General features: G+C 37.6%; 1 protein-coding gene across 2 annotated transcripts in view; it reads left to right on the top strand.

Annotated features, from left to right (window-relative positions):
- The first annotated feature begins 361 nt into the window (after positions 1–361).
- FAM151B (family with sequence similarity 151 member B) overlaps positions 362–19,157 on the top strand; it is a 32,554-nt gene continuing 13,758 nt past the window's right edge. Inside the window, exons 1-4 of one of the 2 annotated variants that reach the window (XM_044266269.1) lie at positions 362–579; positions 6,315–6,440; positions 8,696–8,861; positions 16,459–16,676. In XM_044266269.1, the coding sequence (XP_044122204.1) occupies positions 555–579; positions 6,315–6,440; positions 8,696–8,861; positions 16,459–16,676 (535 nt within the window). In that variant the 5' untranslated portion in view covers positions 362–554. The remainder of the gene's footprint in view (positions 580–6,314; positions 6,441–8,695; positions 8,862–16,458; positions 16,677–19,157) is intronic. The other variant, XM_044266264.1, reaches the window with a different exon arrangement.

Raw genomic sequence — 19,157 nt, 5'->3', positions numbered from 1 at the left:
GCAACGCATGAGAGAATCCAGTTGCTACAAGTGTTTCGTGAGGGAGGAAAGGGAGACAGAAAACTTGCACGTTATCACTTTGGTACCCTCGTGAAGAAACACTCGTTTTTACGAGGAAATGATTCCATGTCATTTTAGGATGTTACTAAAATAAAAAAGAGAAAATATATTCAACTTCGGAAAATCGTACCCCACACCAGTGACTTCTTTCAAACTCAGAACTTCATCCTCCACCTTCCCTGACGTAGAGCTCTTCAGAACTACCCGTTTTCTGACTGTCTCTCAGAGGAGCAACTCGCGCGACACTTGCACGGCGCACGCCAACTTCGAGACTGCGCACTGGAGAAACTCGAGCCTCAGCCTCTGCGCGTGCGCACCGCTTCTCTTTCCGCCTCCGCTTGGAAACCTCACCTAGGAGGTCCGTGGCCCGAGGGAGGCGGCTCCTTTGTGTGTCGTTTGTTGAGTCGGGTTTCCAGGGTTTCCACGCCACCTGTGAAGGTCAACCGCGGTGGCCCACAGCTCCGCGCCTCTGCGGACTGCGGTTGGCCGTCGCCATGACAGCGACCGCTGGGGGCCCCGGTAAGCGCGGATCCCGCCTCCGTGGGTCCCGGAAGGGCTGCCCACGATTGGCTCGCAGTCCGGCACTCTCTCTGGCCTCCGACCTATAGTTGGAGCGCTTTGCGAGACTCCTGCGGCAGCACCACGCCCTGTTGCTCATGGGGTCCGAGTCCTCACTGCGCGCTCTGTGGTCTGGCTTAGAATCTTGGTTCCTCGCGTGGGTGTTAAAGCCTATGATGCGGCCAAGAATAGCAAGACTATTGGGCCCTTTTAAAAAAGGAATTCTTTTTTAGGGTGGTTTTGGATTCATCGGATAATTGAGCTGGAAGTCACCGAGATTCTCCATATACCCCTTACCTGAATACTTGCAGAGCCTCCGCTTAATACCATTTCCGATTCTTGTGACTCTACATGGACACATCATAATCGAAGTCCATAGTTCACCTTTGGGTTCACTGTTGGTGGTGTCTGTTCTTTCGGTTTAGACAGGTGTTTAATGCTTTGTATCCCTCATTATGGTATCATACAAAATAATTCTACTGATCCCCAAATCCTCTGTGCTCCACTTATTCGCACCCACCTCCTATAACCACTAGTCGTTGTTTTGTCTTTTCTAGAATGTCATATAGTTGGAATCATATAGTATGTAGCCTCTTCAGATTGACCTCTTTCACTTATTAGTGTGCATTTAAGGTTCTTTTCACGACTTGAGAGCTCATTTCTTTTCAGCACTGGAGTAATATTCCTGGTGGTTGTCTGGATGTACCAACGTTTATTGATCTATTCACCCACTGAAAGATATGTTGGTTGCTTCTGATTTTTTGGCTGTTATGAATAAAGCCAATGCAAACATCCTAGTGCAGGTTTTTGTAACTTGAAAACTTAAGTTTTCAACTCCTCTGGGTAAATATCAAGGAGCACAACCGCTGGATTGTATGATAAGAATATGTTTAGTTTTGTAAGAAACTGCCTAACTTATTTAAAGTGGCTGTACCATTTTGCATTCCCACCAACAGTGAATGAAAGTTCCTTTTGCTCCACTCTCACCAGCATTTGGTGTTGTCAGGGTTCCAGCTTTTGGATATTGTAGTAGGTGTGTTGTTGTACCTCATTGTTTTCTGTTTCTCTGAAGACATATTATGACATATTAGGACTTTTTCAAATGCTTGGCGTTTCTTTATATACAATGATAAAGTGACCTTTTTTCTAATTTATTTTATTTTTTATACACATATAATGTATTATTAGCCCCAGGGGTACAGGTCTGTGAATCGCCAGGTTTACATGCTTCACAGTACTCACCATAGCACATATCATCCCCAATGTCCATAACCCTACCACCCTCTCCCTACCCCCTCCCCCTGCAACCCTCAGTTTGTTTTGTGAGATTAAGAGTCTCTTAAGGTTTGTAAAGTGACCTAGTTTTAAAATCACATTGTTTCTTTTCTTACTGTTGAGATTTGAGTGTTCTTTGTATATTTTGGATAACAGTCCAATATCAAATATGTTCTTTTGCAAGTATTTTCTGCCAGTCTGTGGCTTGTTTTCTCATTTCTTGATACTGTCTTTTGTAGAGCAAAAATTTTTTTCATTTTAGTGAAATCCAGCTTACCTATTCTTTCTTTCATGGGTGATGCCTTTGCTGTTATATCTAAAGAGTCTTCACCATACCCAAGGTCATCTAGGTTTTCTCTTATATTATCTTAAAGGAGTTCTACAGTTTTGCATTTAATTATTGTGAAGGATGTAAGGTCTGTTTCTAGATTCATTGTTTTCCAGGTGAATGTCCAGTTGTTCCCACATCATTGTTAGAAAGATTTTCTTTACTCTATTGTATTTCCTTTGTTCCTTTGCCAAAGATCAGGGCTTTATATTTACAGGGCATTTACTTCAGGGCTCTCTGTTCTATTCCATTGATCTTTCTGTTTTTTTTTTTTTATATTTTTTTTCACCAGTATTGCCTGGCCTTGATTACTGTAGCTTTATAGTAAGTCTTGATGTTGGGTAGTGTCACCTCTTTGTTATTCTCCCTCAGGATTGTGTTAGCTACTTTGGTTTTTATGCCCTCTATATAAACTTTAGAGTCAGTTTGTCAATATCTATAAAATAACTTAGTGGGATTTTTATTGTGATTGCTCAATCTGTAGATCAAGTTGGAAGAACTGATGTCATGACAGTATTGAGTCTTTCTGTCCATGAACATGGAATAGCTCCATTTAGTTCTTTTATTTCATTATTAGAGTTTTGTGGTTTTCCTTTTATAGATCTTGTACATATTTTGTTAGAGTTATACCTAAGTATTTTTGGGTTTTGGGTGCTAATATAAATGGTATTGCATTTTTCATTTCAAATTCCACTTGTTTTTTGCTGGTAAGCGGAAAAACAATTGACTTTTTAAAAAAATACCAACCCTGTATCCTTCAAGCTTGCAAAAATCACTTACTAATTCTGGGAGTTTTTGTGTTGATTCCTTCAGAGTCTTTGCATATAAAATCATGTTGTCTGTGAACAAAGACTGTTTTATATTTTCTTCCCCAATTTATATACTTTTTATTTACTTTTATTGTCTTAGTGCATAGCTAGTATTTCTAGTATGATGTTGCAAAGGAGTGGTGGGGGATAGAAATGTTGCATCTTAAGGTCCTGGTTGAAAGTGACATTTACCTGATCTATAATTTCAGTAGATTGAATTGGAGAATAGTTTTGGTTAGTCTGATTTCTCCTGGAATTGGGCAAGAGTGAGAAATGAAGACAAAGAGATGTGACCAAGCATTATTCCAGCTTTTTGTTATACAACTTCCAGAAGCTGGTAACTAGTGTGTCCCTGTCACTTGACCCCAGAATGGGGAGTCTGCTTCTCCCTCTCCTACTCCCCCTGCTGTATTCTCTCTCTCTGTGTCAAATAAATAAATAAAATCTTTTTTTTTTTAAGGAATGTATAGAAAAAGAAAAATTTAAACCAGGCAGTTCTACTCCAGAAGGTTACAGTATCTTTGTTATTTTTTTAAGATTTATTTATTTATTTGAGAGAGATTGAGGGGTGGGAGGGAGAGAGAGAGAATCTTAAGCAGACTCCCTGCTGAGCAACACTAGATTCCAGGCCCCTGAGAGCATGACCTGAGCTGAAATCAGGAGTGAGATGTTTAACTGACTGAGCCACTCAGGGGCCCTAACTGATCAAGCCCCACAGGGGTGCCCAGAAGCTTACAGTATTTTTTTTACATAATCCTAAGTAGTCACATTAGACAGCTTTGGTGACATATTCTTTTTTCAGCTTAAGTTTTTTCCTGATTGTAAATATAATACATGCTCATTATAGAACATTTGTAGAATATGTTGAAGTAGGAAAAAATGTCCACACAATACCAATAGTAACTTTTTGATATATTTTCTAATGTGACTGGTAAAATAAAATGGAATAACTTATGTCAAGGGCTTATAAAATGGGGCCAGAAGGCAATTAATGAGGAGGGGCTTATGTACCTTCTCATCAGGTAGAACCTTGAACTTTTGAACTGGGCTAAACTGCAAATATTCTAAGGACTTTGCAGGAGTACCTGCAACTTACTACAGTAACAGACTTTTTCTTATTGATAGACTTAGCAACTAACTCTGTTTAGCTAAGATTAATTTTCTGCCCTCAACACGTTAAAATTTTTTGTAAAACAAGATATAGAAGCATTCTTTGTCTTTAAAAACCCCTGATTTTGAATTTTTTAAAAACTCCCTAAATTGCAATTCTCAGACCTCAGTTAAATGCTTTTATTTCAGTTCTGCCTCCTCTTTTTGTTGACACTAACAATCCTGAATTTTAAGAACATAGTCTACATGCATGCCACCGTATACTATGTATCTCTTTTTTTGTTTTCTCCTACTTTTTAAAAAATATACAGACTACTTTTTTTAGAGCATTAGTTTTTGTTACTGAAACAACACACATTTATTATCTTATAGTTCTGTAGGTCAGAAGTCTAAAATGGTCTTACTGACCTAAAATCAAAGTGGCAGCATGACTGCATTCCTTCTGGAGGCTCTAGGAGAATCTGTGTTTTAGCCTTCACCCTCCTCTAGAGACTGCTTGAGTTCTTGGCTTTTGGTCTCTTCCCCCATTTCAGAGCCAACAATGGCTAGTGAAGTTTTTTGGTTTTTGGTTTTTTGTTCTTTTTTCATTGTATCACTCTGACACCACTCTCCTGCCTCTCTCTTTCACTTGGGAGAGGGAGAAGCAGGCTTCCTGCCAAGCGGGGATGCAGGGCTTGATCCCAAGACCCTGAGATCATGGCCTGAGCCAAAAGCAGATTCTTAACCAGCTGTTTCACCCAGGCATCCCATCTCAAAAACTTTTAAAACAACTGTATCAGTCACATATTTTATCATGAAGATATACTATGTTTTAATTGTTTTTCCATTGTAGGACATTTCTGTTTTAGCCTATAATTAATGTGCCTTCTAAAAATGCCTAACTCAAGTATTTAAAAAATTGCTTTGTATTTTCATCTGAGTCTGAACAGTCTGTGACTGTTGCATATGCTAAATAGAACCATGTAATTTTGGATTATAGTGGATGCTATAGCTAACTCTCACCTTTATTCTGTAGCTCAATATACAGAGTGGTTGCTAAATTCCATGCATATTAAGAAGTTCTCTTATGTCCCTCCATTCTCTAATCAAAATTTGCCTTTTCCTTGATGTCTTAATTGGTAGTTTCTGCTGGCCATTTGTAGGTTTTTAACAGTTTTTTAGGCAGAGTTAATAAAAAATTAACAGAAGACATAATCTCATGCATAAGGAATTTGCAGCCAATTGGTAGGCACTAAAATGTTTAAGTGAATAAACAAGAATTAGGTACATAACTATTTTTCTCATTGTTATATTGGGATATGACATAGAATGGAATAGACTTGGATTCAAGTATTTTAGTCTTAACTCACATATTTTAAGGCTTAATTAAGAGAAAATATGGTGAGCCAAAAAGTAGTTGATAGATAGGGAGTTATGTGTATTTTTACATGCTAGATAAATCTATAATTACTAATTCAGAAGCTTAGTCACTCATATAAATATTGTTGAGATTCATAATCTGAAGGTGAATATACTTACATGTGTTGTTTAAGATTCTAAATTGGTATATGAATATAGAATGGGGCCTCAGGTGAAGAAAACAAGTTGCACAAAATTTAAAAAGTTTTAATATAGCTTTTAATATGACTTCACATTCATTTTACTTATTTATAGTCCAAGGTTGGAAACAATATCATATGAAAATTCTTGCTTTAGAATAGCTGCTTCTTGGGGCGCCTGGGTGGCTCAGTGGGTTAAAGCCTCTGCCTTCTGCTCAGTTCATGATCTCAGGGTCCTGGGGATGGAGCCCTGCATCAGACTCTCTGCTCAGTGGGGAGCCTACTCACTCTCTGCCTGCCTCTCTGACTACTTGTGATCTCTGTCAAATAAAAGAAAAAAATCTTTAAAAATAACTGCTTCTTACCTTTGTTTTTCTTCCTCCCTACTTCCTCATGCTTCTGAGTTTCAAATAGACTATCCTGTATGCTTACTAATTATTACTTATATATAGCTAGTTTATATATATAATATACACCTGCCACATCGTAATGTTTGTTCTCAATTTTTAAAATCTTGTATAATTTCCAGTTTAATTACTTTTTATTCTCCCCAAAAATATGCTCTTCCCAATATTATTAAAAAATGTTTGCCCCATGAAAAACAATCCATTCATTTTGATTTAAATGTTGTTTTAGGATCTTGGAGTGAAAATGTACTAGAATATTTTCTGAGAAATAACCTGATCACAACAGAAGATGGCGCTGAGATCGTCTGGTATCATGCAGCTAACCATAAGGCACAACTGAATGAGGCACTGAAAAGTAAGTCAATACAGTTTCTTGTATTTACACTGGATAATAGATTGATTCAGGTCTTTTTGTGATATGTAGGCATATTTTTGGGTATCAAAGACTTAGATGATCAAAGTGCAAACTGTAGGCTGACATAAGTACTTTTATAAAAGATCTCATTTTGTTTACAAAATGCACAAATTTGCATAATGGAAGAATTTTCTTATTTTCCAGAAGTGATTTACTTTTTCTGTGTCTCCTTGAAACTCTCAATATATTATTACACTTGCTTATACATTGTAGTTATTTGAGCAAATTTTTAATATCAGTGTTGTATATCTTACATATTTTTGTGTCCTTCATAGTGTACTAAGGAGAAGTTCAACAAGTATGTTAATGGTGGATGAAGCCATTATGTACTAATTTATAATTAATTGCCTTGGGCTAGAAACCAGAGCCGAAGGCAGTGGCTTAACCCACTGAGCCACCCAGGCGCCCCGCACAGCCTTTTGAATATCCTAGAAAACCACTGAACTGGGGCACCTGGGAGGCTCAGTTGGTTAAGTGTCTACCTTTGGCTCAGGTCATGATCCCAAGGTCCTAGATGGAGCCAACATCAGGCTCCCCGCTCTGCGGGGATCCTGCTTCTCCCTCTTCCTCTGCCTGCTGCTCCTCCTGCTTATGCCCTGTGTGTGTGTGTATGTGTCACATAAATAAATTTTTTTAAAATCTAAAAAATAAAAAATAAGAAACTATTGAGTATATACTTTAAAAGTGGAATTTTATGGTCTGTGAATTATATGTCAATTTTTAAAATACTTTATTCATTCATTTGAAAGAGAGAGAGGGAGAAAGAGAGCATGAGCAGGGGAAAGGGTCAGAGGGAGAAGCAGACTCTCCGCTAAGTAGGGAGCCCTCGGGATTGGATCCCAGAACCCCAGGATCATGATCCCAGCCAAAAGCAGATGCCTAACCAACTAAGCCACCCAGGCACCCCTATGTTAATTTTTAAAAATGAAAAAAGGAAGAAATAAAGTACTACTTACAGACATAATGGTTGTATATATAGAAAATCAAAAAATCTCACAGATAAATGATTGAAATTCATGGGTAAATTTAGAAAAATCTCAGGATACAAAGTTAAAACAAAGTAAATTTTATTTCTATATAATAGCAGCTAAAAATTTGGAAAAAATTGTTAAAAATTTATAATCCATAATAGTATATGCTGAAATCTTATACTAAAAATATAGTATTTTTTATTATACTTTACTAAAAATAGTATAGAGATCAATAGATCAATATATTGATCCAGGAAGTTTTCATAGGTTACTTAGTCTTCAGATAATGTCCTTTTTACATTCTGTTAGGCAAAACCAGAGCCCCATATTTTATAGTTTGGAAATGCTCTTCACAAATCCCTTTTCTCAGCCGTGGTTAGTTTTGTGATTTCTTTTTAGGCTAAAGGAAAAGAGAGAGGATCCTAGAGATATGAAGGCTATATTTCAGTGATTTATCTCATTTCTCCCAGAATATTTAAACATAGTATAACTATTTAAACATAGTATAACTATTATTAATACATCTGTTTCAGTTTGGTTAACATGGGAAACTGGATTTTCAACAATGTCTATGATTTTAAAAAGAGTACAGGAGAAACAATGTAAAAGTATCACTTGGTATTTATTGCACTGTCAACACATGTAGAGCTCAGAATAGTCAAAGTTGTTACAGAAGTTATTACATATAATGTAATTTTATTTTATGGTTTTCGCATTTAAATTTATTTATTTATTAACATTTATATTTTAAATACATTCATATTTAAAAATGTCCTGGTAAGAAACAGAAAACATTGAGTCTTTTTGAAAATAAAATCTGTATTTAAAAAAACTTTTGTAATATCTTCAGGATGAGTGTTACTATAAGCAATAAATATCTATAATTTCTAATGTGAGGAGTGAGAAGATAAAAGTACTATTTTATTCTCAGAAACTTCAATGAACACATATTAATCCTTCCTTTTGTATACTCACTTTGCTATGTACTGGAAAGAAATTAATATTTTAACATCAGCTTGAGAGCTGTAGATCTACAGAAAGGCATTTAACTCCTCGCCTGTTTGCTCATCTTTGAAACAAACAAACTTGTGAAGGCCTAGTACAGTCCCTGGTACTTAGTAGTTATTCAGTAAATGTTAGTTTTTATCTTCCTCATAAGACTACTTGACATCTTCTTCAGTCCCTGTTTTATTAGCATTAACTTAAATTCTTTTATTTGGACAGGTACTGCTCACATGATAGAAGCTGATGTCCTTCTTCCGAGTGATGGGTCAGAATATAGCCAACCAATCATGGCCCATCCTCCTGAAACAAATAGTGATAATACTTTACAGGAATGGCTGACTGCAGTTATAAAAAGCAATAAAGGCATCAAGCTGGATTTCAAGAGGTATTTGTATAAACATTTTCAGTCTTTTAGTTGCTGTAGAGTAACAATGCAAATAAAAGGTTAATAGCTTCATATATCTGTACTTGACTAAGTTTATACTTCAAACTGAAAATGGAATTACAAACTAGTATGTTTCAAGAAGGGACCTAAGACTTATTGAGTTGTTCACTTAAATTGTTCTTAGGAATCCTTTGAAGCTAAAATTAAGTTCATTTTTACAAAGGAATTTGTCACAAATGACCATTGTGATAATAGAATGGTAAAATTTAAAATGCTACTTTAACTAAAAGTAGTCCGAAGGGAACCTGGGTGGCTCAGTCAGTTAAGCATCAGACTCTTGATTTTAGCTCAGATCATGATCTCAGGGTTGTGAGATCACGTCCCGCATTGCACTAAGTGCTGGGCATGGAGCCTGCATAGGATTCTCTCTCCCTACCTCCCAACCCTGCCCCCACAACTTACCCTCTTTAAAAAAAAAAAAAAAAAGTCTGAGAAAGAGGTGGTAGTAGTTTGGGTAGTTAATGCTTATCCTACCTGATTTACATTGTATTTGTATATGGGAAGTTATCTAGAAGTCTTTCAATAATCCAGGAGTTCCTTATAAATTATATTTTGGAAGCATTGACAGTGAAGAGCAAGATTAAGTGTTATTTCCTTTTCTGTGGCTGTAATGGAAAATTTTACTTTTGGGGTATTTTAGCAGTATAAAAATTATAGGTAAAGCCAGGAATATACTGTGCTACTACAAAAGCTCACCATAAGCCCCATGAAGGGGACTGCTATGAAAGTCTAGGATTTAGGGCACCTGGGTGTCTCAGTGGGTTAAGCATCTGCCTTCGGTTCAGGTCATGATCCCAGTGTGTGGGGATCAAGCCCTGCATCAGGCTCCTCTGCTCAGTGCTGAGTCTGCTTCTCCCTCTCACTTTGCCTCTCCCTCCGCACCCCTCCCCCACCACTTGTACTCTTGCTCCCTCCCTCTGTCAAATAAATAAAATCTAAAAAAAAAAAAAAAAAATCTAGGACTTGTGGTAAAACCTACCTTATCTATGAACAGTACTTTTAAATGGAATTTTCTCAAGAAATTAATAAAGACTTGGAAATCTTACTTATAGAATTATTAACGTGACTCTGCTTGTTGTAGGACTAAATATGCCAGTAAATCTCACTATACTCTTGGTGAATGACAGAGCTAATTTTTTTAAAGATTTTATTTATTTATTTATTTATTTGAGAGAATGAGCAAGAAAGAGCGTAAGCCGGGGGAGAGATAGAGGGAGAAGCATACTCTCCCCTCTGAGCAGGGAGCTCCCAAGCATGGCTTAATGCCAGGACCCTGGGATCATGACCTGAGCCCAAGGCAGGTGCTTAGCTGACTGAGCCAACCAGGCCCCGGGAGAGAGCTATTTTAAGATCTTAAAGCTCTTAGAGTGGTGAATGGCCCAACTCTGTTTTATTGACAAAGAGACTTAATCCTAGAAAAGTTAAACAGTTGACTCAAGAACAAGAGCTGAATTTGAAAGCTGAGCTAGGACAAGAGCCCAGGTTTCCTGGAGCTGGTTCAGTTTTATCTATACCATGAAATAAAGCATTTGATCTTTAATGTTTGGTGACTCAGAGTTTTAGCTCTCCTTGCCTTTTCATGTATATGTTTACTATTGCCCATTGAATTGTTCTCTCTAATACATTCTGTGGCTCCTCACTAGTCAGATCAGCTCATTCATTCCTAACGGCTACCACACACACACATGCTGAGCCACTAAGAAATGGGTTTTGCAGATGTTTTGGTCAGAACATATTTGAAGGAAATGAATTTACCTAACAGTTCTATGGACATGTATACCGTGTCTGACACTTTTCTAAGAGCACTGAATGTGTTGATTCATTTGATCCTCATAACAATCCTAGGAGGTAGCTTATTGCTATCATCCTCATTTCCAGATGAGGAAAGAGGCAGAGAGGAGTCAGTAGACTGCTTATTGTCGCAGAGGTGGTAGGAAATCTGCCAGCCTGGCTGGAGAGTTCACACTGTGAAGGAAGACACTGTGCTACCTCTGTAAAAGGAGTTGATGGATTAGTCAAATTTTACTGGTTCTTATTTTATGGCTCTAAGTTATTTTGTTTGGTATACAAATAATAACTAAGTACTAAAATTTATCTGAAACATGATATGTTATTCTTTGAAGTATACCTTATATGTTGCTGTTGGGCAAAGTGCATCCTCAGCCTTTGTTTGTCTCCAAAAATGTTATGGCTTTTCCTCGACATTTACTCTTCAAGAAGGATTTTACCATTGTTTTGTCAACTTTCTGTTCTAGAAAAATAAAAATTACAAGACAAAAGGTTTTATTTTCTTCAGTAAGGTTTTAGGTTTTTCTTAATATAGGTTTTGTTTTTCTTAAGTTACTGATAAGGGCAAGTAACATTAACATAGTCTATAGTCAGCAATAATTAAAATATTTACATATAGAATATATATATTAAATCCTTTTTCATTATGTTCTATGTCATAACTCCTTAGGTTTAACTGCACAGTGCTTTGCACATTGTAGATCCTTCATGTATGCTGGTGGGATTTCAATTTTGGGGAGGATATGCTGTCTGCTGATGTTATCCAGTAGTAAGCCATTATTGAATGCCCTATATCATCTTACTAAATTGAGAAAGCCTAAGAATCTCCTCCCTAAATGTAAGATGGAAATTAGTGTTTAATCCAACCTTCGCAGACACCAGATTTCTTAAGAAATCAGAATTTTTTCTGGAAAAACAGATGTTAGTGGCAGACATGTATGAATTAATTCAGGTTTTCTTCCTGTTCCACCCATGAAGAGCAGAACGCCACAGGAACTTGGCTGCTGCTATAGGACTTGCAGATAAGCAAGCTTTGGGGTCACAGGTACAAGTTGCTTGCTACAAAAATGGGGGTGCCTGATCTCAGAATTGTATTTTAACATGGCACTGATATTAACCAAGGCAGAAAGCATTTGAGACAGAGAAATGATAGCATCTGAATTAAAGTCTGCAAGGTCCAGCATTAGAGTTTAGTAATCCACTAACATTTAGGGCCTCCACTTCAGAGCTAGAAGAATGAACAAAAAGAAATTCATGGGGCACCTGGGTGGCTCAGTCGGTTAAGTGTCTGCCTTTGGCTCAGGTCATGATCTCAGGGTCCTGGGATTGAGCCCCACATCAGGTTCCCTGCTGGGCAGGAAGCCTGCTTCTCCCTCTCCCTTTGCCCGCTGCTCTACTTGTGCTCTCTCTCTATCTCTCTAATAAATAAATAAAATGTATTTTTAAAAAAGAAGTTCACTACACGGGAGCAGAGTGAAAGAGAGGCTGGAGGCTAGCTTCCTCTGGTTTTAATGAATACTATCCTTTCTCACTAATAAATATGACCTAATAAATAGGGAAGTTATTACTTTTTCTCCTTATACTAGGAGGCCTGAAAGGAGTGAGTTGAAGAGTGTTGGAAGCATAGACAGGTGGACTTGAATCCACTAAGAAAGATGGAAATGTGAGGAGAGGATACTGAATGTTCCCCTCTGACAGCCATCTCCCCAACTCTTAGCCTCCCACTGTAGTAGTCACTAAAACCTAATTTTCTCAGAAGCAAACTTAGGCTTTAAAGATTCAGAAGAGATTCAGAATTATAAGTAGTGTAGTAGTCCAGTAAAGTTCATATGTGTATTTTTTTAAAAAGTAAAATTTATGGGGATGCCCGCGTTGCTCAGTTGGTTAAGCTTCCAACTCTTCATTTCAGCTCAGGTCATGATCTCAGGGTCTTGGGATGGAGTCCTGCATTGGGCTCTGCTCTTAGCAAAGAGTCTGCTTGAGGATTCTCTCTCTTCCTTTCCCTCTGTCCTTCACTCTGCTCACTCTCTCTAAAGTAAATAAATATATCTTTAAAAATAAGTAAAATTTATGTAGGCTGATTAGAACCTTATTGTTTCAGAATCTATAGATGTCAGAATAGATGTAGAAAAAAGAGTAAAACTGCTTTTTTATTTAAGTAGTAACTAAGGGGAGACCTGATAGCTCAGTTGGTTAAGTGTCTGCCTTTTAAATGGATGCATTCCTGGAAACCTATAAACTTCTAAGACTGAAACAGGAAGAAATTGACAACCTGAATAGATAAATATCGTAATGAGATTGAAGCAGTGATCAAAAACCTCCCCAAAACAAGAGCCCAGGACCTGACGGATCCCCTGGGAAATACTACCAAACAATCAAAGAAGAAATAATACCTATTCTCCTGAAGCTGTTTCAAAAAATAGAAGGAAAACATCCAGAGTCTTTCTATGAAGCCAGCATTACCCTGATCCCCAAACCAGGCAAAGACCCCATCAGAAAGGAGAATTCCAGGCCAATATCCCTGATGAATATGGATGCCAAGGTTCTCAACAAGATCCTAGCTAATAGGATCCAACATTACATTCCACCATGACCAGGTGGGATTTATCCCTGGGATGCAAGGATGGTTCAACATTTGCAAATCAATAAATGTGATAGAACAAATCAATAAGAGAAGAGTGAAGAACCACATGGTCCTCTCAGTTGATGCAGAAAAAGCATTTGACAAAGTATAGCATCCATTCCTGATTAAAATTTCAAAGTATAGGGATCGAGGACCATTTCTCAACTTCATAAAATCTATTTATGAAAAACTCACAGCAAATATCATTCTCAATGGGGAAAAGCTGACAGCCTTCCCTTTGAGATCAGGAACACGACAAGGATGCCCACCCTTGCCACTGTTGTTCAACATCGTACTAAGAGTCCTAGAAACAGCAGCGAGAAAACAAAAAGAAATAAAATGTATTCAAATTGACAAGAAGAAGTCAAACTCTCTGTCTCTGAGATGACATAATACTTTATATGGAAAACCCATAGAACTCCACCCCCAAACTACTAGAACTCATACAGTAATTCAGTAATGTGGCAGGATAAAAAAATCAATGCTCAGAAATCAGTTGCTTTCTTATACACTAAAAATGAAAATATAGAAAGGGAAATTAGAGAATAGATTTCATTTACTATAGCACCAAGAACCATAAGATACCTTGGAATAAACCTAACCAAAGAGGTAAAGGATCTGTATTGAGGAACTACAGAACACTCATGAAAGAAATCGAAGAAGACACAAAAAGATGGAAAAGTATTCCATGCTCATGGATCAGAAGAATAAACATTGTTAAAATGTCTATACTTCCCAGAGCAATCTATACTTTCAGTGCCATCCTGATCAAAATTTCACTGGCATTTTTCAAAGTGCTGGAATAAACAATCCTAAATTTTGTATGGAACTAAAAGGACCCCGAATTGCTAAGGAAATGTTGAAAAAGAAAAATGAAACTGGGGACATCATGTTGCCTGATTTCGAGCTTTACTACAAAGCTGTGATCATCATGACAGCATGGTGCTGGCACAAAAACAGACACATAGACCAGTGGAACAGAATAGAGAGTCCAGATATGGACCTGCAACTCTGTGGTCAAATAATCTTCAACAAAGCAGGAGAAAATATCCAGTGGGAAAAAAAGACAGTTTATTCAATAAATGGTGCTGGGAAAATTGGACAGCTATGTACAGAAGAATGAAACTTGACTATTCTTTTACACCATACACAAAGATAAACTCAAATGGATAAAAGACCTTAACGTGAAGCAGGAATCTATCAAAATCCTAGAGAAGAACATAGGCAGTAACCTCTTCAACATAGGCCACAGCAACTTCTTTCAAGACATGTCTCCAAAAGCAAAGGAAACAAAAGTAAAAATAAACTTCTGGATTTCATCGAGATAAAAAGCTTCTGCACAGCAAAGGAGAGAGTCAACAAAACAAAGAGGCAACCCACAGAATGGGAGAAGATACTCACAAATGACACTACAGACAAGGGGATAGATCTTGGATATCTATAAAGAACTCCTCAAACTCAACACTCAAAAAGCAGATAGTCATATAAAAATATGGGAAGACATGAACAGACACTTCTCCAAAGAAGACATACAAATGGCCAACAGACACATGAAAAAATGTTCATCCTCATTAGCTATCAGGGAGATTCAAATCAGAACCACATTGAGACACAACCTTACACCAGTTAGAATGGCCAAAATTAACAAAACAGGAAACAACAAGTGTTGGAGAGGATGTGGAGAAAGGGGAACCCTCTTACACTGTTGGTGGGAATGCAAGTTGGTGCAGCCACTTTGGAAAACAGTGTGGAGATTCCTTAAGAAATTAAAAATAGAGCTACACTATGACCCTGCAATTGCACTACTGGATATTTACCCCGAAGATACAGATGTCTTGAAAAGAATGGCCATATGTACCCCAATGTTCATAGCAGCAGTGGCCACAATAGCCAAAATGTGGAAAGAGCCAAGATGCCCTTCAATAGACAAATGGATGAAGAAGATATGGGCCATATATACAATGGAATAGTACACCTCCATCAGAAAGGATAAATACCCAACTTTTGTATCAACATGGATGGGACTGGAGGAGATTATGCTGAGTGAAATAAGCCAAGAAGAGAAATTATCATATGGTTTCACTTACTTGTGGAGCATAAGGAATATCATGGAGGACATTAGGAGAAGGAAAGGAAAAGTGAAATGGGGGAAATTGGAGGGGGAGATGAAACATGAGAGACTGTGGACTCTGAGAAGCAAACTGAGTGTTTTGGAAGGGAGAGGGTGGGGGATGGGTGACCCTGGTGGTGGGTATTAAGGAGGGCACATATTGCATGGAGCACTGGGTGTGGTGCATAAGCAATAAATCTTGGAACACTGAAAAAATAAAATGACCAAAAAAAAATTGTCTGCCTTCTGCTCAGGTCATGATCCCAGGGCCCCTGCCCTGCTCAGTGGAGAGTCTGCTTATCCCTCTCCCTCTGCCTGCCACTCCCCTTGCTTGTGCTCTCTCCCTCCCCCTGCCCAGTGAATAAATAAAATCTTTTAAAAAATAAATACAGTAACTAAAATATGGTTGTCTCTAGACTCCAGAAAAGATGTTTATGAAGTGAAAATAAAATTTATAAAAATTTTAAGAGGATGTTATAATTTTATACTTTGCAATCAGTTTTAGAAACATGTTTATGCATCCAAACTTAAAAGATTACATGAAAGAATAGAGGTTTCTTTTCTCTGAGGTCATGAGCCAGTAGAGAGACAGTGCCTAGGTATACTGTAGGTATTTTCATAAATGTGAATTTTCAAGTTATGAGTATATCTAATTTTTAAGTCTTATGTATACATTCTCTGAAGACTGAGTATTTATGTCTTTTCTTAAATTATTTTATACTGAGTGTTCCTAATACAGTTTTGAAACTTCAGTCTTTCTACAAATAGTGGCATTCTTCATGTGTTTTTAGAACCCTTAAGGTATCCTCATGAATAATAAGTATAAGTCAACAATTTGAGATACGGCATATGTTAACTTCTCCTCTGGTGTTAATGTGATCTTTGATTTTATTTAGTTCAGGCATTATCGTATTACAATTTTGTTAGGAAGTTGAAAACATTGAAACCACTAGTCTAAAAGAACTTTTTACTTTTACTTTAGGAATGTATCTCATTAACAACAACTATGTTTTTAGTCTGGCAGCTGTGGAACCATCCATGATGCTCCTGGAAAATGTGAAGAGACATCTGAAACGTCCTGTGTGGATTAATGCTGATATTCTTCCTGGTCCAAATGGAAATAGCAGGGTAGTGGATGCAAAACCTTTTATAGACACGGTGACATCCTTCTTTCCAGATGTGACATTTTCTCTGGGTTGGACAACAGGATGGCATCCTGAGAAAGTCAATGAAGGTAATAATTTCAAAAATGTATTTCTTATCGGTCAAATTAAAATCTGCTCAAAATACAAAAATAACAGGTTTAAATACAAAACCAAACTCTTATTCCAAAATCTAAGAGCCTAATGGAGATAAAGCTCTGGCCCTAAGGCATCTGTATGCCTCTACTTTCTTTTCTTTCAGATAGAATGCATTTGTTGGTGACATTGTATCACCAAGCTTGGATGGGAAATTTGCATGGTCTAGATTAACCAAAATTGCCTCTACAAAGTTTAAGCGAATCCTGAATTGGTCTCTTTGAACTTGCAAATCACTCTATACTCTTTTTCTTTTCTTTTCTTTTCTTTTTTACCTTGGAGCAAACTTCCTACATCAGATGAACAATAAAGAACTACTCCAGTATGTGAGGCCAGAAGGAGGGGGAGTGTTGTTGAAGAGCCCAACTTCTACTCCATGGACATTCAAAAGGGCTCCACAAGTGTTTGCTGGTTTCATCTCTTTGTCTGGACAGGGGAGTAGGAGGCCATGAGACTCTCCTCTAGGCTGGATCCCTTCTTCCCTTTTATCTGTTCACTTCGGGATGGACCTGAATCTCAGCTTTTTTCCCCCCAGTTGAAACTGATTATGCTGTTTGGGTTCATCTTTCTATTTTTTCATACATCCTTAGGCAGTGATTTACAGGTAAACAGCTCGAAAGCCATCAGATGCTCTGGCGCTCCTGTCCACATGGTAAAAATAAATGAAGAAAGTATTTAGAGCCTATGGAGATGTTAGTCTTTACCCTGTGTTCAGGGAATTCACCTTTTACTTATTTTCAGTTACTGTTTTTTTTTTTTAAGCTTTTACTTATTTATTTGACACCAAGAGAGAGAGCATAAGCAGGGGGGAGAGCCAGAGGGAGAAACAGGATCCCCACTGAGCAGAGGGCTGACGTGGGGCTGGATTCCAGGACCCTGGGATCATGACTGAGCTGAAGGCAAAGGCCCAACTGACTGAGCTACCCAGGCACCCCTGCAATTATTGTATTTAGATGTTAACTTTTTAGTCCAACATAAGATCAGAGTAACTGATCTAGTTACTGCTATCTGTCACTGCTATCTAGTGAGTAGTGACATTTAGGTTCTAACCCTCTGGGCCAACAATTGATGTGATTGAGACAAAGAATAATATGCTTATCATAATTCTAATTTTTTAAGCATTTTAATTTTAATTTTAATTAGCTTCATTAAAGAATATTGCTTGTAATTCAAATTATTCAAAGAAGGTAAATGAGAAATAGTTTATTAACTTCCTTACTGATTCTAAACTCCTTTTGTCACTGTTTAGTATAATTCTGGCTTAACCTTAGGTTTTAACTAATTAGACTATATCTGGATTTTGAAGTCATTTTGGTGTTGAATGTGTCCAGGCTGCTTTTCTCCCATCGGCCTCTTGTCATTACCAACATATGCTTTATACTTCCTTTCTTTTTTATTTCTTATAAATAAATATTTATTTATTTTAGAGAGAGAGCGAAAGAGAGGGAGTGCTTTTGAGTGAGGGGTGGGGCAGAGGAAGAGGGAGAGAGAATCCCAAGCAGACTGCACACTGAGCTGGAGCCAGATCTTATAACCCCGAGATTGTGACCCAAGCAGAAATCAAGAGTCAGATGCCCAACTGACTGAGCTACCCAGGCACCCCATGTTTCACAGATTTAGAAAGAGTTTATAAATTTATAGTCATGCAAATGTAGCTTCTGTTAGCAATCCCTTTTACTAATTACAAAGATTTTCAGATTTTTAAGGAAAGCAGAACATTGCCCTTCTTTTATGAGGAATTTAGCTGCGAAACTAACATATTCACATAAACTTTCTGTAAAACATTCCTTTATTTACCAGTACTTTTTATAGGCTGTTTCTGATAGAGGCTGTTATTTATTTATTTATTTATTCTGTCGGGGAGGGACAGAGGGACAGGGAGATAGGAATCTCAAGCAGACTCCACACTGAGTATAGAGCCCAACATGGGGCTCAGTCCTATAACCCTGAGATCACCACCTGAGCACTTTAGCCCCTGCATCATGCAGATGCTCCATAGAGGCTATTATTTTGAAAATATAATTTTTTTTTTTTTTAGAGATAGAGAGAGAAGGCGGGGAGAGAGGCAGAAGGAGAGGGAGAGAAAGAATCCTAAGCAGGCTCTACACCCAGTGCAGAGCCTGACAAGGGACTCAGTCTCACAGCCCTGAGATCATGACCTGAGCTGAAATCCAGAGTTGGTCACTCAACTGAACGAGCTACCCAGGTGCACTCCAAAATATAAATTTTTTTCCCAAAGCTTTTATAAACAAGCAAGTGTGTTTTCCACAATCTCTTAACATGATTTAAAACCCATATATAAAAGTCATTTTGGGAATGCCTGGTGGCTTATTAAGTTAAGCATCCAACTCTTTTTTTTCTTTTTTTTTTTTTTTTTTTAGATTTTTTATTTATTTATTTATTGGACAGAGAGATCA

This window comes from Neovison vison, chromosome 1, assembly GCF_020171115.1.
Source record: "Neovison vison isolate M4711 chromosome 1, ASM_NN_V1, whole genome shotgun sequence".
Classification (NCBI taxonomy): Eukaryota; Metazoa; Chordata; class Mammalia; order Carnivora; family Mustelidae; genus Neogale; species Neogale vison.
Note: the sequence above shows the minus strand (reverse complement) of the source record. Positions and strands in the feature narration are given on the sequence as shown.